Here is a 25,351-nt window from a genome sequence, read left to right on the forward strand (position 1 = left end):
CTTCGCGTTACTGTGGCAGCTGGGACGACCTGAAAATCCGGATGAAGACGAGGTTGAGTAGACTCGTTTTGAATTTTCAGTGCTTCCTCTGTTTATTTCGACACTCACAACCCATGTGGGACACAGGCTACACACTGTTGATGGAGAGATAGGCTAAATAGGGTCACTCGCTTCTCTGAGGCCACATTTTCTCATACATTATTTTTTCAGTCGTAGCCGGAGCGCTAGCGTTGACATACAGCTCAACATGGCGTTTCAACGATTGTGTGCTTACGTTACTCGACCGATAACATACAAGGTGGTTGAATTGGTGCGATTTTAGGTCTTTGCACAAGCAGGCTAATGTACCAAGCTAGCTGTATTTTTGGATTCTGGTCTGTAGAAATACATGCGATTATGTATCTTTTACGTTTGCTACTCATCTACGGACAGCTTCCCCTGTAACGTTAACAAAAGAATCCTACTGTCAGTGTAGTCAAGTCGACTAGCCAAGTTAGCTTCTCGATGGCGGTACTAGCGCGCTAACTGCAGATGCAGAATATCGTAGCAGTTACCTGTTAGCTTTGCATGCCATGTTGACCATACACATGTAGACGGATGTAACGTGAAATGTAATATTACAATTTCCCATAAACTGAAATTGCATCTTGTTGGGTAAAGTCTGCTAGTGTTTCAGTGCGTGACCCTCAGTGAAGCCGTATAGGAACTCAGGAACTCAGCGGTAGCTGTGCAAGCTACCTAGCATCTAAGCAAATGTTCACAAAGTCACAGTTACTTGACATTTCCATTTGGCTCAAAGTCCTAATAAATTACTGATCTGGTAGTCAGCAAGGTGTCCGCCACTTATGCCATTATTATTGTTGACGCTGGACTCCCTACCCCCACCCTCCAGATCAAGTAACGTTAATCAAGTAGCCTAAACTTTATTGAGGTCTCAGCTCAGACATGGTCCATCTGAACAGTAAACCACAAAACATGAAACACATTGAAGTTTAAATGCTTAACACAGAGAAACACAACACTTACCTGATAAGATTTAGTAAAGCAGTGTGTTATGTATATCACTGCAAGTATTGTGTGTTATTCTATATTCTATTCTGTGTAGTGCAGAAGATGCGGAATATTTGTTTCAAGTTACACAACTGAACTATGAAACATACCTCTGCACATTCTGCTGTGCTGTCACTATATGCACCATGCATCATAATATGCCCCTAACAATCCTTTATGACTTTATTATGAGTTGGCATTATTAGACAGAACACCTTGACTAGAGCACCATTGATTGCATCCAAAATAAACCATTTTTGAATGCTAAAATGGCTAATCAACAACCGAACATCACTTCTACACTAGTACAGTAATGTGACTGTTTTGTAAGTGTAAAAGTAGATATTAATTTGGTGTGGTTAACTCAGAAATCTTATTTTATTGACTATCTATCACGTGTTTTGATGATAAACCTCATCTCTTATTGAGTATTTAATCATAACTTGATCAATATTTCTCACGAAGTGTAAAAACATGTTGAGTAACTGGCATACTATTGTGTGGTAGGCCATTGAAAAATGGAGGAAGAAGTACAGAGTGAGGAGGCAGCTTCAAACTTGAAAGAACTCTATCTCCCAGAATCCTCTACTCCAGAGACCAGTGACCAGGATCAAACACACACAGATGGGCTGGTGGCTGAGGTCTACTTTTTTTACTTTTAGCTTAAGATGATGGATATAGCCAGCATAAAAAAACTCTGTTTAAGCTCTTGGGCATTATACAACACTTTCTTATACCCAAGGTGGCTATCAATACCATGTCTACCATGTAATACACACAGCTGTCAGTTTTTGCATGCACATAACCTGTGTCATTTTACTCTCAGGACATTGACAAGGATGATCAAGCAAAGGAAGAACTTCAAGAGCAGCCTTTGACCAATCCGTACACTGGGAAATCTGCCCCAGCCATCCAAGCTCCTCCCACAGTCACAGGGCCGAACCAGCTGGAGGAGTTCATCATCCTGGACCAGAATGGGCAGGCGCTGCAGTGTGAACGCATGGTGAGAGATGCCACAACCCTGAGTTGGGATGGTCAGAGAAAGTGTTATCTGCAGTGTGAACGCATGGTGAGAGATGCCACAACCCTGAGTTGGGATGGTCAGAGAAAGTGTTATCTGCAGTGACATACATTTATATCTTGTTTATTTTTGTCTGTTTTGTCTACTTTGTCTGATATGATTACTGGCACCCGCTGCAGCAACATGTTTGCAGCTGACGTTTTCTTGAACACTCTGCAGATAGCCACCGACATGAGTTGCGTTGCCGCTTGCGACGCACATTAGCGCTAATTTTTTTCAACTTACAAGCATTGGATAAACAGTGGATTTTATTGAGCAGCGCAGACAAAAATAGAACTGAACCGTAATCGTCATGGCGGCGGCTGCCAAGTTTCATGCTGGTGTTCAGGGTTGTATTGAAAACAATGGGGTCTAATGTAATCGAATGTCAAAAGCTGAGTGTGCTGCAGTCATGGCGGCTCCTATGTGCGGAACGCTTTACGATGAAAAAGAGGGAGATATTGCAGTCTGGGCCCATGTAGAGACAAGTAGTCTGATGCCATGTAGACAGAGATAGAGGTACGCGGTATGGGGGTCTATGATTGCAGAAAACATGAACAACATGCACACACCCATGTTCTGAAGAAATTGAGCCAAAATTGGTCCACCTTATTGGAACCATACCACTCTGCACGGTGCATGCTTTTTGAAACCAAAGAGTGTGTGTGGTGAACAGACAATAGGCCAGGTATAGTAAGATTTTACCATTTCGTAGCTTCACTGACTGTACATGCTTTGTCCATGCTTTTGACATTGGAAGAAACTTGCTAGTCAGGCCCTAGTGAACATCTCTGGAAGAGCGGAACAGAACCGGCAGTGTGAATGGATAGAGACATTGAGGGGTAGAGATTCATAACTGAGACAACAGGCATGTGAAGACATGTCAGTATGCTGACGAGATGTGATTAGACAGATTGTGGTCAGTCTGTGAAAGCATAGTTCAGTGAGTTTCACTTGGCATAGGATGAGCTACATTATCTCAGTTTTGGAGCCTAGTGTTGATGGTTGCATGCTGTAGATGGTTTTAGATTAACAGTTTCAATGTGGAACAGACAATATATAAATTGTATGACTTAATATTAATGCACCAATATATGATAATTTTAATAAACATAAACCATTTTTATTTATGTGTGTGTGTGTGTGCGTGTGTGTGTATGTGTTTTTGTTGAGTAGGTCATTGTGACAGGACAGTCACAGAATGGACAGGTGTACATGATCCCATCCAATCAACTTACAGCATCTCAAGTGCTGATTCCTCATGGCCAGCTGTTGGACATTGCTGAGACAACCGGTATAAACCACACCCTCTTACTGCATCATAATGTCCTCTCACATCACTTCCTCAGCCCTTACCTCAGTCACATCCTCATAATGGGACATTTAGCCAAGGAGCACACTTTGGCCCTTTCCGACACTAGTTACTCCCTAGACATTTGCACCCCGTTTTCACGCTCACAACTGTTGCCATGAGTAAACAAAACTAGTCAACTAGCTCTACACTGCAGACATTCACCAGCATTTTATACAGCTGTTTTAACGGGACAACTGTCATATCATCCTCCCGTTTATGCGTATCATAAACTCTTGTTTATGCATGCAACACTCCTGTTGGTGACACATCCTTGGTTCCTTTTCAAGCTGGTGGAAATGCTCACTCTCTTGAGCACCTCACCATGCACACAGAACTACAGGCCAGTCCCGGCCCTGTCACTGCAAGCGTCTCATGCATGATCACCCTCAAGCACACTGTGGATTTTTTTTATTTCATTTATATAGTATATTTAGTATTTAGTTTTGTTAGTTTTTCTTATATTCTACTGTCTCTATTGTACAGTGGAGTTTAGTTATATGTTTATACTTATATTTACCATTTCTGCTGTTAGTGCATGTTGTGTGTGATGTCAGTATGCTACTGAGACCTTGAATTTCCCCTTGGGGATCAATAAAGTATCTATCTATCTATCTATCTATCTATCTATCTATCTATCTATCTATCTATCTATCTATCTACTTACTTACTTACTTACTTCCTTCCTGGTTCCCCAGGATCAGGTGGTCAGAAATCCTTCAGTCAGGAGCCACTCCAGACGGTCACCCTTACAGCCATCAGTGGCATTGCAGGCAATGCTACGACTGAGACCGACCCCAACTCCAAAAGGTAAGTCCTGCTGAACACCAGCCTTGCTGGATTCACATTGTGATTCACATTGTAGTTTGTAAGTGCAGTATAGGCCTACATATTGATACATATTTTAATGAAATATTACGTTAGATTAGATTCAACTTTATTGTCATTGTGCAGAGTACACGTACATGTAAATATTTGCATTGAACGAATTATGAATGTATGAATTGTATGTGTGCATATGTACAAGTGTGTGTGTGTGTGTGTCTGTAAACGTCTTATGTACACCACGTCTTCTAGTGCGGATGCCTTTGTGACTCCATTGAAGCCCCTCCCTCGTAATGCACCTAGCTGGGCCCTGAGGCTACGCAGCTGTGAGGTCAGAACACACACACACACACACACACACACACACACACACACACACAGACACACACACAGTTACCTGAGTATCTAAATGACTCTATGACACAAAGCACTCTCTACTTTATTATGTATGTATCTGTGTGTTTATTCATTCTCAATGTCTTCATTACAATGCAAGTACACAGTGCAAACATGTTGTAGGGAAACTCTGTTCTAATTGGGTACTTCCTGTCCTCCTCCCTTCCTTCCTGTTCTGGAGCAGAAGATTGGCGACTCCTACCGCGGTTACTGCAGCACGGAGGCGGAGTTGGAGGCAGTGCTTCTCCTGCACAAGCAGCAGACGCAGGCGGTGTTTGGCACACGCCAGTCGCCCTCCCCCGCCAAGGCTGCCACGCGCCTCATGTGGAAGTCCCAGTACGTCCCCTACGACGGCATCCCATTCGTCAACGCAGGTTAGAGCGCCTCCCGTCAGTCAGACTATCACTGCTCTTGTTATCCAAATCTTTATTTATTATTTCAGACCCACAGGAGGGTCAATAGCATGTGAAATATATGGCCTTATAGTACAATAATACATTGTCTTAAATTCCGATTGGATGGGTCTTAAATAGGGGTGGGCGATATATATCGTCTGCGATAATATCGTGATTGTTGTTTTAACGATGTGCAATTTGACATTATCGAGTATTTAAATTACTTATGGGGAAAAAACACTTGAAATCACGCATTGAAGACTCATACATTCCCTGGAGGTGTATGCGGGAGAAGCCCCTGGCTGCAGCAGAGCAAGTGTCACGTGATCATTAGTGGGTCACAACGTCGCACACCTACAACACCACACGCACAACGCACGCCTAATGTTTATTTTGTGCAGCGAGCCTACTTGGGATTTTATGCGGCTACATTTTTCAAGTATCTGTTCAAGTAGCATTGATGAGACAGTCACGTTTTTTCCTACACGGTATTATATGGAGAGAAAACATTAGCCTTTGAGTATTTTAATAGTCAGTTGTAAACAAAGAACTATTCTCAAGTAACTCTTTTGTAAATGGACTGAATTTCGCTGTAAATATCTACGTTTACCGATTATGCTAACGTTAGCATCTCTATGGGATTTCTCATATACATTAGCCATAAGCTAACGCATTAGTTTCTAGTCTGTAACTTGGAATGCTAGCCTCTTGGAAGGCTAGTGCTCTTAAACAAAACATAGGAAATAACTGATATGTAGCCTACTCTGTTGGTCTGCTTAGTTTTACAGTGAATCCTATGTAAAGGTTTGAAAGGAACTTCAGCCTCAGACTTTCTCTTGGGAAACTGTTAGGCCTATTCATCTTCTCTAATGTAGCTGGCTAGACCATGTCATTGCCACACACCCAAGTGGGGGCAGCATTGGAAATGTGTCATAGAGTGACAATGCATTGGTTGATTTGGTTAAAAAGTCACAGGTTAGGTTATTGGTTATTATTGTAATGATGCTATTCATAAATAATTAGCGGTAAAGTAACTCAGACTTTAACAAAACATTTTTTTTAAAGGATATCGACTAATTATCGTTATCGTCAAAATCACAAAAAATATCGAGATATTATTTTTTGTCCATATCGCCCACCCCTAGTCTTAAATATTTTTGTCATGTCTCCGCAAAAATTGCAGGCAATCTGCTCTGTCAGGTTGAATAATTATGACCGGTATGCGCTGCGTTTGCTTGTTTGAAGTGCGTGTGTAGGCTATACTTATGTGAGAGTGGAATTGATGCTTTGATTTCAATTTGGTAGGCTTAAATCCACCTTGCGAATTATCCTCCCGATTCGAACAAACAACTAAGAACTCAAAAAGAAACTTGAAAGAAAAAAGTCCGCCGGGCACGTTTGCTTCTATCTGTCCCATTTGAACCCGCTTTATGCACAACATAGCACTAGTGGTCTCACTTAGTAGGCAAGACAACTTTCGGTTCCGAAAAAACAACAACTTCAGCTTTAGCCACAGACCTTCACCTATCTTCAGTATCAAAATTCACAAAAATCCATGGCATGACCTGTGTGTGTGTGTGTGTGTGTGTGTGTGTTTGTATCTAGGGAGCCGGGCGATTGTCATGGAATGCCAGTTTGGTCCACGGCGGAAAGGCCTCCAGCCAAAGAAGAGTTCAGAGCTTGAGAGTCAGAGTGCAAACTACAAAGCCACCTGTCCTGCCAGGTACACACACACACATATATACACACGCACGCACGCACGCACACACACACACACACACACACACACACAGGCCATTATTGTCTCCCTGCTGTGTGAACCAAAATGGCTGCAAAATGTTTGGACAGCATACTTTCATATCCTTAAGTCATAAAAAAGTGAAGACCAAGTTAAAGCATGAAAGCATTTTTGAAGCCTCCATAGTAGTGGTCAGATCTATACAGAACCTCCATAGTAGTAGTCAGATCTATGCGGAACCTCCATAGTAGTGGTCAGATCTATGCGGAACCTCCATAGTATTGGTCAGATAGTAGTGGTCAGATCTATGCAGAACCTCCATAGTAGTGGTCAGATCTAAGCGGAACCTCCATAGTATTGGTCAGATCTATGCTGAACTTAATAATATTCTCTTAATATGCTCTGCTGTTTTGTAGATTCTCAAGGTTGAAATCAGCCCCAACAGTGTTCAAATGTTTTAGTCATTGAACAAAAATATACAAAAAACCTACACTCTATACATTCTCACTTAAATACTCTTTTTGACCGTTCAAACGACATCATAGCAGCATTGTTATTATTAGGGCACCTTTGTTAGGGTATCTTTAATTAATTGAAACTTCTAGTAGGCAGCTTTGCCGTCACACTGACATCTTCCTGGTCTTTCAGGATCTACATTAAGAAGGTGCGGAAGTTTCCGGAGTACCGCGTGCCGACAGACCCTAAGGTGGACAAGAAGGTGGTTCGTCAGGAGCAGGAGAAGGCTTTCTTCAACCTGAAGAAGAGTCTAAGGGACATCGGAGGAGTCATAAGGTAAGCAATCACTGATTATAACAGTTCCTATTGCACTGATGCTGCCACAATGCAGCTCTTTTACCATAAAATAATGGGCTCAGACTCAGTCTGATGTGACCCCAACTTATATAATGGACAGTGAAGTCTCTGACATTGCCAATGCACACTTGGGACGATCGATATTACACTATGTATACTATGTAACTCTATGACTAATTGGGTACCGTTGTAGCGCTAAAAGGCATTGAAAATGGATTCTAAAAGGCATAGCTATTAATTCTTCCATGGAGAGCAACCCAGAAATGCCAACATTTGTAAAGACATGGTCTCTAAAAGTAATCATCATGCATAAGTATCTCACCAGTAGTCTGAATATAGACCAGTAGTGAATATTCTTATTCACTTACTATTCTTCATACCTTAACATTTTGCCTGATTCTGAGAATGAGATACGTTCTGTGTGAAAATATTGTGATGTTATTATTAATATTATGATGGCCACAACAATATTGAACGTTAGTGATAAGCAGTCATGTTAGCCAGTTATTGGATTTAAAGCTACTCTAATCAAGTATTTCTTGCTAACTCCTTCAAATGACATACAGTACAGTACATTGCCCCAAAGGGTTATTTTTCCCATAGCTGTGAGAATGAAGTTTTTTCTTTTAATATCATATTCAATTTGGTAAAATGTACTAGTGTTAATTTGTAGGAAAACGTATCTGACTTCAGGTGGTATTTAATATGTATTTAATATCCTTTCTCCCCACCTGCACAGGTACTATCTCCAGCTACCTACCCAGAAAGCTCACCTGTACCACGATATGGAGGCTCCGCCCCTCCCCCCTGTGCCTCTGCCCCTATCAGAGGACGATGGGGAGGGGCTACTAGGGCCGGAGGAGGAGGAGGAAGAAGAGGATGACGGCTCTCTGGACGATGACAGCTGCATGCCCTCTCGCTTGCACCCCCTAGTGGCTGAAAAGATCAAGCAGCTGGTGTCACAGGGACACAGCCAGGTGTACACAGTCCGCAAACAGCTAAGGTGAGATGTGAGCCTCTGACTTTAGAGCCCTGTTACCCTCTGACTTCAGAGCCCTGTTACCCTCAGATTTAAGAGCCCTGTTACCCTCTGACTTTAGAGCCCTGTTACCCTCTGACTTAACCCATTCGCGCTGGATGCTGCATGACGCAACATTCTATCTCCCGCCTGAGCGCAGCATGCTTTTTATTTCATGTTTCTAGGTGCTACAGAGGCTTAGATATTACATTTTGGTAGACGTTGACAATTTTTCGTATGTTTTCAGAAAACCCACAGGAAATAAGGTTATTTAGTCTAGAATGCCATAGGATTCTATAGGCGTTTTTAGCAGGCATTTTAGGAGTAAATGGATTAAGAGAAAGTAATTGCTATCCAGCTTTTAACCCTTAGAACCCGATTGACGCAAAGTGCGTCAAAAAACACACCCTTTCTTCTCTGTTACATTGCTCCGGAACGGTTCATCGCAGCGAGATGAAACCTTTATTGCACGACAGAGCAGAAGTGGGGCTTTCCAACGAGACTACACACTTGTCTGTACGATCAAGTATGAAAATTAAAAAAAATCATGAAATTAAATCAAATTGCATCATATTTACAGTCTATACTTCTCTGCGCTCACCTGCACACACATTACTCTAGTTTGAATTACTCGCGAACCCGTGATCGCATCGATATGGCAAGCATATCAGATGAAAAGAGGGGGCACAGGGCTATCCATTGGTACCATGTTTATCGATCCTTCTGGCTTATAAAACCAGACGAAGTGACTGCAAAATAATAACGTCATGTACACAAACCAACGCTGCACACTCATTACTCTCGTTTGAATTACTCGCGGACCCGTGATCGCATAGATATGCCACGCATGTCAGATGAAAGAGGAGAAAACAGACGAAGTGACAGCAAAATAATAACTTCATATAGCTGGACTTACCCCACAATTTTGTCTGTTCTTGTGGCAAAGCATGTTTATAATCCAATGCTATCATGTGTTTCTCTATGGCAAAGCATGTTCATATTCCGGTTTTGAGATCCTAGCAAATTCCTGCATGGCATCCAATTCAAGGCTCACATTGCATCCCAATTTGTTCAACAAATAAACACCTTTTTTGCCTTTACTTTGTTCATGGCAATGCAGTAAAGAGTTGAGAATTATTATGACTGCATACACACAGGCACGCAGGCTAACACGCAACCTCGGGTCAAGTCAGGTCAGATCAGTTCGAGTCACAGATATGGAGCGCAGAAAGGTCATTTTTCATCACTAAATAAAAAATGGCATTTATTTCCGTAAATCACACAGCAAATATTTCTGTAAATTGCTCAGCCCCAGAGTATCCCTCCAACATGGCAATTATATTGCCCGATTCAGGACAGTCTGCCCTACACACACATGAAATGCATGTAGAGCTGTGAGCTTGCAGTGGTGAGATACATGTCGAAATATAAGAATTTTTATAATACACTTTTTATATTTTAATTCTTTAAAAATCAAAATAAAATCAATGCTAGTATTAATACATGAAATGATGGCAGATCTGAATAGCCTAAACTCTCCTGAAAAAAACAATATATAATATATGTGTGTGGCACTTACAATGACCAGAATAAATCCTTATGAATAAAGGTAGTGAAAATGCCCTAAAAACAGCTTAGGGTTCTAAGGGTTAAACACAACCTTAAGACCTGGCTCAAAGCAAACCAAATGTGATCATAATATGTAATCAGGTGTAATCAGATTAGAATTTCTGAGAAATTAAAGACTCTGCCTTGCTCTATGTGTATTGCATTGTATGATATCCATTGTCTGTTTGATGGGTACACATCGCACTGGTCTGGGTACCAGTATGTTTCAGTTGTAGCTGTAATCAATCTCATATGATAGCTAATCTCTCTATTCTAGGTTTTTAAAAACTGGCCAGGGACTACAGATGAAATTTACCCCATACAGCTTGCTGTGGCTTATATACTGTTGTTTACTGATTATTGAGCACTGTCCTTATCAAACGAGCAAATAACTAAATATGGTAATGGGGATGCTCCAGGTCAGAGGTTTGACAGGTGCATCGTCTATCCTACTTTGAAGGTGGGTAATTTTCAAGCCCCACCTGACCCCATCAACTCGGCAAAATGGTAAAAAAAAAAAAAAAGGGTTCCACGTTGCATTTCCTGTCTTGGTCCGCTGGATCAGATGCTATTTTAATTCATATGTCTGTCTGATTATGACTCCTATGCTTGTGTGTGACTATTGTTTTGAATCTATGACCCTTAAAAAAAAAGAAAGGCATTATTAAAAAAAAAATCTTGTTCATCGCACCCCATCTGACATGTCTCTATTCCCCACTAATGGGGCCCGCCCCACACTTTGAGAACCACTGGTCTATTAGTAGCCAAGGCCACAAGTTCATCAAAGGTGCTCAGGGGCTCTCTGTCTCTCTCTCCCTCCCTCGCAGGAAGTTTGTCGAGCGTGAGATGTTCAAGGCAGAGAAGGTTCCGGAGAGGCACAACCTGTGCTACTTCCCCACGGTCAACGACATCAAGAACCACATCCACGAAGCCCAGAAAGCCCTGCAGCAGCAGCTGGGCTGCCCCGCGCCCCCCGCCGACCCACAGGTCAGAGGTCAAACAAACGCACTCTGCGCTGTAGTGGAATGTGTTACAGTATTAAAGTGGCCTCAGCAGTTAGTAATAGAGTGCAGTTGCTCAGATTCGTAGAGCATGGTATCAGTAATACTTGTCACCTTCGCCCCTGTTAGGAACAGAGGGTATTGTGATCCTTTATTTGTCTGTGTCTTTGTGTGTGTGTGTGTGTGTGTGTGTGTGTGTGTGTGTGTGTGTGTGTGTGTATGTGCCTATGTGTGTGTGCCTATGTGTACATGCATGTATGTGTGCTTGTTTGTGTGTGCACATGCACGTGTGTGTGTCTGTGTGCGGGTTTGTTTGTGTTTGTGTGTGTGTGTGTGTGTGTGTGTGTGTGTGTGTGTGTGTGTGTTAGGGGTGTAAAGGTACCAGGCTTGTGCAAAATTCCAGAATTGAATTGAAACTGGCTCTTAAATTCCAATTCAATTCTTGAATTTCACTTGCATTTCAATTGAGGTAGCAAACAGGAAGCAGAATTGCAATTCGAATTGTGTACAACCCTGAAAGGTACACACATTCATACCGAACCAATAAGGTACAGGACGTTAGGTTCAATACAGATCTGTACCGAATGTACCAAATGCAGTCTCTAACAGTAATTAACAATAGGCTTTTTTGCTTGTGGACCTTATTTCAAATTCCAAGTCCCCACACAAATATATTAAGTGGCATACCATATGTGTCAGTTTAGTCAATTAACATCAAAAAACATTTGACACCTTTTCAAAATACTATTCCCGTTGCGCATCAGCAATATTGTCAGTGAATTTTAGGTTAGCAGTACCTATAAGTTTACTGCACCGAAAATGAACCAAACTGTTCGGTTTACACCGAACCGTTATTTTTGTGTACCGTTACACCCCTAGTGTGTGTGTGTGGTGTTTGTGTGTGTCTGTGTCTGTGTGTGTCTGTACTTCTGTCTGCTCACTTAAATTAAAAAAATCCGGTCCAGTTTGCACTTGGCATAACGCCACGGACCCCACGGATATTATTGCTTGTTGTTCTGAATAATCTGATAATGGATAGAATGTTCTGTTGTTTCTCTCTGGAATGCTTAGTGCAGTCTGTGGGTTCTGTGTTCTTGGCTTGCTCTGCAGAACCCTCAGCTGATGGTGTGTTTTGTGTGTTCTTTCCTTGCGCCCTCAGTGGGCAGGGGATGACCTCCTGACGGAAACCGTGACCCTCACCCTGACCCCTGCGTCTATGGAAGGTAACCTATATGCAACCATATGACCTTTGGCCTAATGACCTGCCTTTTCTTGTGTGCTAGGAGATGCTATCCATAATAGAGAACAAGCTTCTCCACAAAGCATGAGTGTAACATGTCTGTATTGGCTTTGTGTGTGTGTGTGTGTGTGTGTGTGTGTACATGGATGTATGTGTGCTTGTTTGTGTGTGTACATGCGTGTGTGTGTACATGCATGTATGTGCGTGTGCATGCATGTTTCTGTGTGTGTGTGTGTGTGTGTGTGTGTGTGTGTGTGTGTGTGTGTGTGTGTGTGTGTGTGTCCCACACAGTGACTCCTCAGAAGTGTGCGGTGCTGGAGGGCAGTGACACTCTCTCCCCTGAGGCTGTGCAGCTCTTCAGCTCCCTCAGCTCCCTGCAGCCCAAGATCTTCGCCCAGCTCCAGGTGCCCCACCATACCAGCCTCACCTCTGACCTACCACACCAGCCTTACCTCTGACTAGCCTCACCTCTGACCTCTGACCCACCACACCATCCTCACCTCTGACCTCCTGTTGGATATTTTAGTACACTTTTGACGCAAAAAAGACAGGAGCCAGTGATCCCAAAGAACAAACAATTGTATTACGTTTCTTTGCAAAGAGAGAGAATGATACAAAAAAAATGTTCTGTACCGAGACTCTGACATGTTCTGCATGTAAGCTTCCTTTTATATGTTCTGGTTACACAAATAGAGTGTGACAGTTTGTGACAGTTAACATGGCCTAAAGCACCATTTTTCATTCTTGAATGGCCTAAGACATCATTACGTTTACATATCTTGACCTTTAGGTCAGACTGTATATTTCGAGACAGCTGACATGAATTTCTTTCCATTCCTCTGCGGTTGATTTGCACAACTGCAAGTTGTGCGACTCAGCTTGTCTGGCAAGCATAATTATAAACAGAACATAAGGTTCATGCTTGTGGACTAAGTAAGGGATAATGTTATAGAGCGCCAGTCATTATTGGGAAAATAAGTCCCGACAGGGCGAACCGCCATGTCGGGGTCTTGTTCCGCCCTGAAGGGACTTATATACATTATCTATACGTTCTATTACATTATCCCGCTTATTACACGGCTACTTGCCAAAACAAAACAATCAACTCCCCAAGATGTGACTCTTTAGCCTACATAGCCTAGGCTATTTTTTACCGTTCATCGTGGCTTTTGCTGAGAAACAAATAGTTCGCATTCTTTAGAACACAGCTGATCAACCATCTGCTTTTTACTTTTGAATGAAGTTCCAGTAGTTGCGGAGTGATATGAAAAACAGATATATTTGATTTACAATTTTTCCAAGACCTCTGACCTATGACCTACTGTATGACTTAATGGTCCTATAGTGCTCACAGCAATATCAGAAATAGATATCAAGAGCACCCCTGCACTGAACGTGCAGTTTGCTGTAGTGAAATTGACAACTGGACTATTGATTTTTTGCACTTGGCCTGGTGTCTACGTGTGTCGCTATATCCCACAAAATTACAATAAGTTTGCAATAACCATCAGGTAGATTGACACACACACACACACACACACACACACACACACACACACACACACACACACACAATCTCTCTCTCTTTCGCACGCACACACACACACACACACACACACACACACACACACACACACACACACACTTATTTTACACGTCTGCTGACCTCTCCCTTTCCCTCACCCTTATCCACATCCACAGGGTATCCAGCTGCAACCCGCCTCCAACCCAGCAGATGGCGCTCTTCCTCAGCACTCCTCTTCCTCCTCCTCAACTTCCACTGCTGTCCCTGACCTCCTAGAGCCCAGCAGCCCCTCTCTGGCCCCTCAGCCACAGCTGCTGATGGGCCCCACGTCCTTCCTGCCCTCTAGCGCCACCCTGGTGGAAGTAGGTGGTATAGCGGAGCCCCCAGCAGCACTGCTGGGCATGGGGCAGCTGGTCAGTGTGACTGCCCTGGGTGGCCTCACCAGAGAGGGGGGAGCCATGCATCAGATACTGCTGGAGGACGGACAGACTATCCCAGTGCAGATAGTGGACCCTGCCACCCTAGGTGAGAAAGGAGGGGGGTGGGGGTTGGACTGACTGGACAGCTAGGATGTCAAACATCACATGATTAAATAGGTCAGAACCACTGAAATGTAGGGATGTTTGATCATTTTGAATTGCACAGGGACCAGTGTAGTTGTTGGAGGATGGATATGACATGTTATAGGGTGAGAACTCTTGCAGCGGAATTTTGTATGTATTGTAGTCTGTCTAATCTCTTTGCTGAGACACGTTGCTCCAGTCCAACGTCGTGCAACGTGAGCTGAATTGTCACGTGACTGTTTTCCCAAGATGGCGCCAGCCTGTATATGTGAACTGTACGGTTTCTAAACTATCTTTTTAATAAACTGTCTGTACACTTACAAAGTTCTCAATGCTTCGGTTTACATGTAGGGCTACCGTGGAAGTGTGGTGCTATTTTGAGCCTTGTTAGTGGTATAGAAATAGCGATTTCTTTTTACTTTACGTGTGCCCTGAAGACTAATGTTATAAGCTAATTAGCGGTTTGTGGTAAAACTGGTCAAGTTCGATTAGCATGAAAACATATCCCAGAGAACAGACGAACTCGGTACACATGTTATTAACCCCTAGGTTAATTTTGCGCTGGAATTGTCCTTGAAAACCTTTTGAATGGAAAAACTACTTAGCATGTTAAAAACCATTTGAATGGTGTGCTTTAAACGTGCTATATAAATACATTTTATTGGGGGCCAAGCAGCGAAGCTGCGCGGCAACCCATAGTGATTCTACGTATTCTTATTATTAGGGGTCCGAGCAGCGTAGCTGCAGGAACCCTATTGTTTCTGTACCGTTCATTTTTTGGCCAAAATTCTGTAAAAGTCATACTGCAGCCTAAACCGTAACTCCAAAACTCTTCAAATTTTCAGGTATGGTTACCAGTACCCCCCTCTGCCCATAACCCAAAATTTGGGGTACTGCACCCAAAGGTGGCGCTATTGGAAAAAAAAGTTAATTATGCTAATTTCTCCTTACCAGATTGACCTAGACTCAAAATTCTTTCATAATATTAATCTCTAAACTCAAATGCATCTTTTTGGCCCTGGTCTTATGGTCTAAAAATGTTTACTTTTGACACAATTTCATGGAAAAGCCAAACATTATAAAAAGTTTCACACTCTTCAAAAATAATCAAATCTTCACCAAAATTCTCACAGACAATGTTTAGACCAAGCCTCACAAAAGTTATCGCTCAGAATTTTGATATTTTGTTCCATTTCAAAGATATAGGCCAATAAAGTTAGACCACTAAGGCCTTTTTTCCTAGATCACCTATATTCCTATAAACCATAAGTCCTAGAAACTTGACATTTTCAAGTATTGTTACCAGTACCCCCCACTACCCATAACCCAAATTTGGGGTACTGCACCCAAAGGTGGCGCTCTTGTCAAAAACGCTTATTTCTCCTTACCAGATTCACCTAGACTCAAAATTCTTTCATCATATTAATCTCTACATTCAGATGCATCTTTTTCACCCTCGTCTTATGCTCTAAAAATGTTTACTTTTGCCACAATTTCAGAGAAAAGCCAAACATCATAAAAAGTTTCACAGGCTTCAAAAATTATCAAATCTTCACCAAAATTCTCACAGACAATGTTTAGACAAAGCCTCACAAAAGTTATCAAAAGAATTTGGATACGTTGTTCCATTTCAGAGATATAGGCCAATAAAGTTCGACCACTCAGCCCATTTCTCCTATATCACCTATATTCCTATATGAGTAATTTTTTTTTCTTGGATAACAACCATACAACCATCATTAGGTGGATACCATTAACAGTGCACATTTTCAGATATGTACTCTTTTTTATAAAGCCCTTAATTCTATTGTCAAATGTATGCTAGGAATTTTCTTGATGTTGTGTGTTTGCCAACACACATTTTCACCATTTGAATGTGACTGCTCAATGTGTAAGATTGTCAGTGGCTGAGTGGGATAATGCCTAGTGCTGGTGTTTGTTAGGTTGAGAGTTCGAATCCCCGTTAGAACTTTAGGATCAAGCTGCACATGCTATTGGTCATTTAAGATTCACACCATTGAACAGCACCTGAATGACATCAACCAATCAACATTCACACTCATCAGTTGCCAAGAATCAGAATGCTGAGACACTCTGACATTTAGGGGAACTTCTTTGTTTACTATTTTTCCTTCATCATTAAGTCTATCATATTTATATTTCATCCATTAGTGTTCTTCTCTACAAATGTCTAATTGCCCCAGAATTTCAAAAAGATTTCAGGTGTACTCTTTCAGGAAAGCCCTTCGTTTTATTGTCAAATGTATGCTTGGAGTTTTTCTTGTGTGTTTACCAACACACATTTTCACCATGTGAATGTGACTGCTCAATGTGTATGATTGTCAGTGGCTGAGTGGGATAATGCCTAGTGCTGGTGTTTGTTAGGTTGAGAGTTCGAATCCTGCTAGAGCTTTAGGCTCAAGATGCACATGCTATTGGTTATTGAAGATTCACACCATTGAACAGCACCTGAATGACATCAGGAAATTAACATTCACACTCATTAGTTGCCAAGAATCAGAATGCTGAGACACTCTGACATTTAGGGGAACTTCTTTGTTTACTATTTTTCCTTCATCATTAAGTCTATCATATTTATATTTCATCCATTAGTGTTCTTCTCTACAAATGTCTAATTGCCCCAGAATTTCAAAAAGATTTCAGGTGTACTCTTTCAGGAAAGCCCTTCGTTTTATTGTCAAATGTATGCTTGGAGTTTTTCTTGTGTGTTTACCAACACACATTTTCACCATGTGAATGTGACTGCTCAATGTGTATGATTGTCAGTGGCTGAGTGGGATAATGCCTAGTGCTGGTGTTTGTTAGGTTGAGAGTTCAAATCCTGCTAGAGCTTTAGGCTCAAGATGCACATGCTATTGGTTATTGAAGATTCACACCATTGAACAGCACCTGAATGACATCAACCAATCAACATTCACACTCATCAGTTGCCAAGAATCAGAATGCTGAGACACTCTGACATTTAGGGGAACTTCTTTGTTTACTATTTTTCCTTCATCATTAAGTCTATCATATTTATATTTCATCCATTAGTGTTCTTCTCTACAAATGTCTAATTGCCCCAGAATTTCAAAAAGATTTCAGGTGTACTCTTTCAGGAAAGCCCTTCGTTTTATTGTCAAATGTATGCTTGGAGTTTTTCTTGTGTGTTTACCAACACACATTTTCACCATGTGAATGTGACTGCTCAATGTGTATGATTGTCAGTGGCTGAGTGGGATAATGCCTAGTGCTGGTGTTTGTTAGGTTGAGAGTTCGAATCCTGCTAGAGCTTTAGGCTCAAGATGCACATGCTATTGGTTATTGAAGATTCACACCATTGAACAGCACCTGAATGACATCAGGCAATTAACATTCACACTCAATAGTTGCCAAGAATCAGAATGCCGACACACTCTATGACATATAGGGGAACTTCTTTGTTTACTATTTTTCCTTCATCACTAAGTCTATCATATTTATATTTCATCCATTACTGTTCTTCTCTATAAATGTCTAATTGCCCCAGAATATCCAAAAGAACTTCTTTGTTTACTATTTTTCCTTCATCATTAAGTCTATCATATTTATATTTCATCCATTACTGTTCTTCTCTATAAATGTCTAATTGCCCCAGAATATCCAAAAGTTTTCAGGTGTACTTTTTCAGGAAAGCCCTTCATTTTATTGTCAAATGTATACTTGGAGTTTTTCTTGTATGTTTACCAACACACATTTTCACCATGTGAATGTGACTGCTCAATGTGTATGATTGTCAGTGGCTGAGTGGGATAATGCCTAGTGCTGGTGTTTGTTAGGTTGAGAGTTCGAATCCCCGTTAGAACTTTAGGATCAAGCTGCACATGCTATTGGTCATTTAAGATTCACACCATTGAACAGCACCTGAATAACATCAACCAATCAACATTCACACTCATCAGTTGCCAAGAATCAGAATGCTGAGACACTCTGACATTTAGGGGAACTTCTTTGTTTACTATTTTTCCTTCATCATTAAGTCTATCATATTTATATTTCATCCATTAGTGTTCTTCTCTACAAATGTCTAATTGCCCCAGAATTTCAAAAAGATTTCAGGTGTACTCTTTCAGGAAAGCCCTTCGTTTTATTGTCAAATGTATGCTTGGAGTTTTTCTTGTGTGTTTACCAACACACATTTTCACCATGTGAATGTGACTGCTCAATGTGTATGATTGTCAGTGGCTGAGTGGGATAATGCCTAGTGCTGGTGTTTGTTAGGTTGAGAGTTCGAATCCTGCTAGAGCTTTAGGCTCAAGATGCACATGCTATTGGTTATTGAAGATTTACACCATTGAACAGCACCTGAATGACATCAGGCAATTAACATTCACACTCATTAGTTGCCAAGAATCAGAATGCCGACACACTCTATGACATATAGGGGAACTTCTTTGTTTACTATTTTTCCTTCATCACTAAGTCTATCATATTTATATTTCATCCATTACTGTTCTTCTCTATAAATGTCTAATTGCCCCAGAATATCCAAAAGTTTTCAGGTGTACTTTTTCAGGAAAGCCCTTCATTTTATTGTCAAATGTATACTTGGAGTTTTTCTTGTGTGTTTACCAATACACATTTTCACCATGTGAATGTGACTGCTCAATGTGTATGATTGTCAGTGGCTGAGTGGGATAATGCCTAGTGCTGGTGTTTGTTAGGTTGAGAGTTCGAATCCTGCTAGAGCTTTAGGCTCAAGATGCACATGCTATTGGTTATTGAAGATTCACACCATTGAACAGCACCTGAATGACATCAGGCAATTAACATTCACACTCATTAGTTGCCAAGAATCAGAATGCCGACACACTCTATGACATATAGGGGAACTTCTTTGTTTACTATTTTTCCTTCATCACTAAGTCTATCATATTTATATTTCATCCATTACTGTTCTTCTCTATAAATGTCTAATTGCCCCAGAATATCCAAAAGTTTTCAGGTGTACTTTTTCAGGAAAGCCCTTCATTTTATTGTCAAATGTATACTTGGAGTTTTTCTTGTGTGTTTACCAACACACATTTTCACAATGTGAATGTGACTGCCTAATATGTCGGATTGTCAGTGGCTCAGAGGGATAATGCCTAGTGCTGGTTTTTGTTAGGTTGAGAGTTCAAATCCTGCTAGAGCTTTAGGTTCAAGATGCACATGCTATTGGTTATTGTAGATTCACACCATTGAACAACACCTGAATGACATCAGGCAATTAACATTCACACTCATTAGTTGCCAAGAATCAGAATGCCGACACACTCTATGACATATAGGGGAACTTCTTTGTTTACTATTTTTCCTTCATCATTAAGTCTATCATATTTATATTTCATCCATTACTGTTCTTCTCTATAAATGTCTAATTGCCCCAGAATATCCAAAGGTTTTCAGGTGTACTTTTTCAGGAAAGCCCTTCATTTTATTGTCAAATGTATACTTGGAGTTTTTCTTGTGTGTTTACCAACACACATTTTCACAATGTGAATGTGACTGCGTAATATGTCGGATTGTCAGTGGCTCAGAGGGATAATGCCTAGTGCTGGTGTTTGTTAGGTTGAGAGTTTGAATCCTGCAAGAGCTTTGGCTCAAGATGCACATGCTATTGGTTATTGAAGATTCACACCATTGAACAGCACCTGAATGACATCAGGCAATTGACATTCACACTCATTAGTTGCCAAGAATCAGAATGCCGACACACTCTATGGCATATAGGGGAACTTCTTTGTTTACTATTTTTCCTTCATCATCAAGTCTATCGTATTTATATTTTATCCATTACTCTTCTTCTCTACAAATGTCTAATTGCCCCAGAATTTCCAAACATTTTCAGGTGTTCTCTTTCAGGAAAGCCCTTCATTTTATTGTCAAATGTATACTTGGAGTTTTTCTTGTGTGTTTACCAATACACATTTTCACCATGTGAATGTGACTGGCAAAGATCTAGGATTGACAGTGGCTTAGTGGGATAATGCCTTGTACTGGTCATCCTTAGGTTGAGAGTTCAAATCCCATAAATCTCTGAAGCATTAGTGTTCAAATACTGTTGGGTTGTGGAGGTTAGCATACTAGAATAGAATGCTGTTGAGTTGTGGAGGTTAGCACACTATAACATTACAGCATTACAGCTACTTGTCAATATGGACTTGTAGTGAAAGGCAAGTATAACTGTATAATTATAGGCTGTTTATCTTATTGACACCGACACAGAACCCACCACCACAAATACAATTCAATTCTGTGGGAAACACTGCCTTCCATTATCAAACCCTTCATCTTATCCACAACAAATATATAGTCCTGTAGAATCAAGTATTGTTAGAATACTGTTGGGTTGTGGAGGTTAGCACACTATAACATTACAGCACAGGGTAATCCTAATTTTATGGATCAAATTTATTCCAATCTAACTCAAAAGTTTTGAACAACACAAAGGTTTTATCCAGATCATAACCAAGAATAGATTATGTTATTTAATCCAATTTCAGGATCCTTGTTTCCTTTTGAACAACCCATTTTCAAGATTTGATCCAATCCGATAGCCGAAATCCAGTAATTGAAATCCGATAACCGAAATCCAATCACATTTCTTTTGAACAATTGTGCCCAAACAATCAAAGCATATGTAAAAATAAAAAGCTATGCTACCTCATGTTCGTTTTGCTCGGACCCCGTAAATCACCGCTTGCGGTTATATTTATTATTATTATTATAACGAAACGCTAATTTGCCATTAAACCATACAGTAAAAAGTTGGGATATTCGGCACATTGATTCGGTTCAGTCATATCTTTAATTTATCAAAGTTTCAAGTCTGCATTTTGAGTGCTCTAGCGCCACCAACATTTCAAATTTTTTATTACATCTATGCACATAACGTTTGAACGGTACACCACATTTTGAACATTAAGGTATATTTGGAATCCTTGGATGAGACCGAACTCAACGCAGATGTCAATTTATGAGGTAAACGTAATTGATCAGGCTGCCATATTGGATTTAGTCAAAAACACCTAAAAGGCATCAAAGTTGGCAAAGTTTGTCCGATTTTCACGAAACTTGACGCAGATGATCTTCAGACCATGACTCATAAATGCATTGCTTTTTGGAGCCATATTCAAAACCCGTCGCCCGTGGTGACCAATCAAGTTTGGCGGCGAAGCCGCCAAACAGGAAGTGAAGTAATCTCAGCAAGGCTTTCGCGTATCAACACCAAACTCAGTACAGGGTCTCAGTACCCAATTAGGAGGAGGCTCAATAAATTTGATGACTTTTGACCTATAGGTGGCGCTATAATTAGCAAAATTACGTTTTAGCCTGTAACGGGTCATGTGTTTGGAATTAAAGCATATTAGTGATATCTGTTAATACCTTGAGAGGTCCTTAGGCCGACACATGCCAACATCTGATGTCAACTTAATTGATCCGACCGCCATATTGGATTTCATCAAAAACACTTAAAAGGCATCAAAGGTCATAAAGTTTGTCCGTTTTTCACGAAACTTGACGCAGATGATCGTCACACCATGACTCATAAACGCATTGCTTTTTGGAGACATATTCCAAACCGGTTGCCTGTGATGACCAATCAAGTTTGGCGGCGAAGCCGCCAAACAGGAAGTGAAGTGATATCTCAGCAATGCTTTCACGTATCAAAACCAAACTAGGTATATGGGCTCAGGACCCAATCAGGAGGACACTCAAGAAATGTGGTAAATTTTGACCACTATGTGGCGCTATAATCACAGGAATTGGGCTCATATTTCAGCAATGCTTTCACGTATTGAAACCAAACTTGGCTCATTGACTCGGGACCACATCCTGAGGACATACAATAATTTTAGCAACGTTTGACCACTAGGGGTGCTATAATTTGCAACACTTTCTCGTATCGACACCAAACTTGGTACCTGGACTCGGGACCACATCCTGAATAAGGACAATACATTTAGTGACCTTTGACCACTAGGGGCGCTATAATTAGAAAAACTTTATCGTATCGACACCAAACTTGGTACATGGACTCGGGAACACATCCTGAAGAGGCACAATATATTTAGTGAGCTTTGACCACTAGGGGTGCTACAATTATCAACACTTTCTTGTATCGACACCAAACTTGGTATGTGGACTTGTGACTACAACCTGACTACGCACAATAAATTTGGTGATGTTTGAGGTATGCATATGTGTGGGGGGTTATTGGGGTGTGTGGGGGAAGAAGTTTATCTGTGTATATGTGTGTGTGTGGGACAGGGGGGGGTTAATTGGGTGTGTGTATAATGTAGCAACATTGGGTTGCCAGTGCAACTCCTGCTCAACTGCTTGGCCCCCACATTGCTGCTTGCAGCTATATTTATTATTATTATTATTATTATTATTGTTATTATTATTGAATCAAATGTAATTGAGAATGTGTGTGTGCTTTTTCTTTCAGCATTGACACCACCAGAGGACGCAGTTCAGGTGAAAGAAGAGACCGAAGATAGCATCATCAACTCAGACGAGCCTATGGTGGACTGACACACACACACACACACACACACACACACACACTTCTGCACAAACACTCACTAACACAGACACACTGACTTTAGCCCACTCTGTTAAATGCAAAACTTTACTCTCACTCTGTCAGGGAAAAACTGAATGATATTCCCTTTGTGGACCTGTGTGTGTGTGTGTGTGTATGCATGGGTATGTGTATGGGTGTATGTGGCTTTCTGTGTTTCAATGCCCATAAGTGACAGACCATGTGACTGGTTTCAGGACCTGTGGTGTGTGTGTGTGTGTGTGTGATACAGACATTTCTCAAACATTTCTAGATGGCCAGTTTGAACACATTTCTGACTTCTCATTGAGAGTCAGTACGCTGAGTTTGTCCACAGGTTTCATCGTGTATTCCGTTGGTAGAGATCTTTGTTGCAGCCAAAGGTTTTCATAGAAAACCACCTCCTATGCCAGCCCCTAAGGACCAGTTCCTCGTCCCATACTGGCCCTTTGAGTCTCAGCAGCCCCATCTGGGACAGGAGCGCTGTGCCATGTGCAACGTGGTGAGAACGCATCCAGTGGTGTCAAGGTCAAGGTCAGACGAACACCGCCATCGCACTGCAGAGAGAGTAGAGAGAGCTGATAGCTTCTACTGTTAGCCATCCAGAGGGTCACTGGAGTGACTTGTGGCAGACGAGAGTCCGAATCTACAAAGGCCAAAGGTCAACAGGTAGAGTAGCCACTGTTGTGTAGAGCGGACCAATAGCTTCTACTGTTGATCATGTCACTGGAGTGCCTTGTGGCAGAGAATCCGGCTACTCTACAGAGGCCAAAGGTCAACAGGAAGAGTTGGAGCTACTGTTGTATAGACAGGTGAATAACTATCTCTGAGTAGTTGTTTACTATATAGAGCACTATGTAGCGAAATAGTGAGGATTTCGAACACAGCTTTTGCTGTGTAGAGATGTAGCGAGAGTTTCAGAATTGTAAAGAGAATTAGACAGATTAACTGGAACTCTACGCCACGCCAAGAACAATGAGTTAGCATTAGCATTGGGCTGGGAAGCTTCTGTAGCAATAGACCAGAGGTCAGAGTGAATTATAAGCATTAGCTTTAGGATGGACGATGATTAAGAAGCCACTGCAGCGACAGGCAGCTAATGGCAGGTTTCAGAGAAGCAGCCGGTGTGATAGAGTTGTCCTACTGCAAGGAGGGAGGGAGGGAGGGAGAGAGAGAGAGAGTGAGAGAGAGAGCTTTACAACGGTGTGTGGGAATGGAGGACTCTTAGTATGATATAAAACTCACACCAGTGCATTGTGGGTAACCCTGAGACGTGGTAGAGTTGGATCATGTGCTGGCTTGGTATTAGGGCATGGGAATCAGTATGGAGCATTTGGAAGAGCTCTCTGCATACTCACACTCACATACATGTGTGAAGCCCTGATCCAGCCAGATCTTTTCCAAAGATGACAAGTTTCTAAGTGGCCATGTTTATGTGTCACTCTTTGCCATTGTGGTTACCCATAATGCACTTGTGTGAGCTTAACACTCCCTTCTGTTAACTCTGTTTAGCCCCAACCCTTACTGCAAGCTGGTTACAGTATTTTCCTGACACAGTATGCATCACTCTGGTCTTAAACTACAATATGAATGAATGAAAGGATGAATGGATGAGATGAGAGATGGATGGCTGAAGGGAATATGTCCTTTTTTATTTAATCATTTCAATGAGGTTTGGATATGACTGAATGAACTGATGATGATGATGATGATGATGCTTTGTAGATCAGCTGTTTTGTGTACATATGGAATCCACCAATGTACCTTTATTTATAGTTATTACTGAAACAGTCTAACATGGCTTGTAAGATTACAAAAAAACACAAATTAATAAAAAAAATAAAATAAAAAGTAAAATAATCATGACACCATGTCTGTGTGTGTTGCATTGCATCACTCTGTTGTCTATAGTTTCATGCCCCTCCCTGAGGTGACCAGTTTTCGTCATCCATGGCTGCGATGTCGAGAATAGCTGAGAGAGAGAGAGAGAGAGAGAGAGAGAGAGAGAGGTGAGAGAGCTAGAGAGAGAGTCCGCCTACCCCAGTCTCAAGCCTCAAGGCTCTTCTGGGCACTACAGGGTAGGGTGTGTTGAATCCTGCCCCCTGACACCAACACCAACACCAAAGAGGCCTCCACACATGGCACATGTAAGTGTCCAGGCATGGGAATATTAACATGATG

The 25,351-nt window shown here is 41.4% G+C and overlaps 1 protein-coding gene across 3 annotated transcripts; it reads left to right on the forward strand.

The window, feature by feature from the left end:
* Nucleotides 1–25,002, forward strand: carf (calcium responsive transcription factor). Of its 3 annotated transcripts, none has more exons than XM_076263145.1 (15): nucleotides 1–52; nucleotides 1,558–1,691; nucleotides 1,877–2,119; nucleotides 3,287–3,404; nucleotides 4,160–4,271; nucleotides 4,539–4,617; nucleotides 4,867–5,056; nucleotides 6,683–6,800; nucleotides 7,464–7,607; nucleotides 8,368–8,631; nucleotides 11,082–11,241; nucleotides 12,415–12,478; nucleotides 12,787–12,899; nucleotides 14,197–14,545; nucleotides 23,057–25,002. In XM_076263145.1, exons 2-15 carry the CDS (start codon nucleotides 1,569–1,571, stop codon nucleotides 23,140–23,142), a joined length of 2,163 nt encoding a protein of 720 aa, XP_076119260.1. In that variant the 5' UTR covers nucleotides 1–52; nucleotides 1,558–1,568; the 3' UTR covers nucleotides 23,143–25,002. The 3 variants fall into 3 exon arrangements, with proteins under 3 accessions (XP_076119260.1, XP_076119262.1, XP_076119261.1); XM_076263147.1 differs by having other exon boundaries at nucleotides 1,877–2,053; XM_076263146.1 differs by having other exon boundaries at nucleotides 24–57.
* The last annotated feature ends 349 nt before the right edge of the window (nucleotides 25,003–25,351 follow it).

The sequence above is a fragment of the Alosa pseudoharengus genome, unplaced genomic scaffold (genome assembly GCF_046254945.1).
Source record: "Alosa pseudoharengus isolate Yale_2024_CS ecotype anadromous, Long Island Sound unplaced genomic scaffold, YU_APseudo_1.1 YU_APseudo_1.1_scf_3, whole genome shotgun sequence".
Lineage (NCBI taxonomy): Eukaryota > Metazoa > Chordata > Actinopteri > Clupeiformes > Clupeidae > Alosa > Alosa pseudoharengus.

What these genes read in the sequence shown, in the direction of transcription:
- carf (XM_076263145.1), top strand. Translation starts at nt 1,569, where the DNA reads ATGGAGGAAGAAGTACAGAGTGAGGAGGCAGCTTCAAACTTGAAAGAA. An exon ending in CAGATGGGCTGGTGGCTGAG is followed by an intron (nt 1,692 to 1,876) that starts GTCTACTTTTTT and finishes TTTTACTCTCAG; the next exon opens with GACATTGACAAGGATGATCA. An exon ending in AAAGCCACCTGTCCTGCCAG is followed by an intron (nt 6,801 to 7,463) that starts GTACACACACAC and finishes CTGGTCTTTCAG; the next exon opens with GATCTACATTAAGAAGGTGC.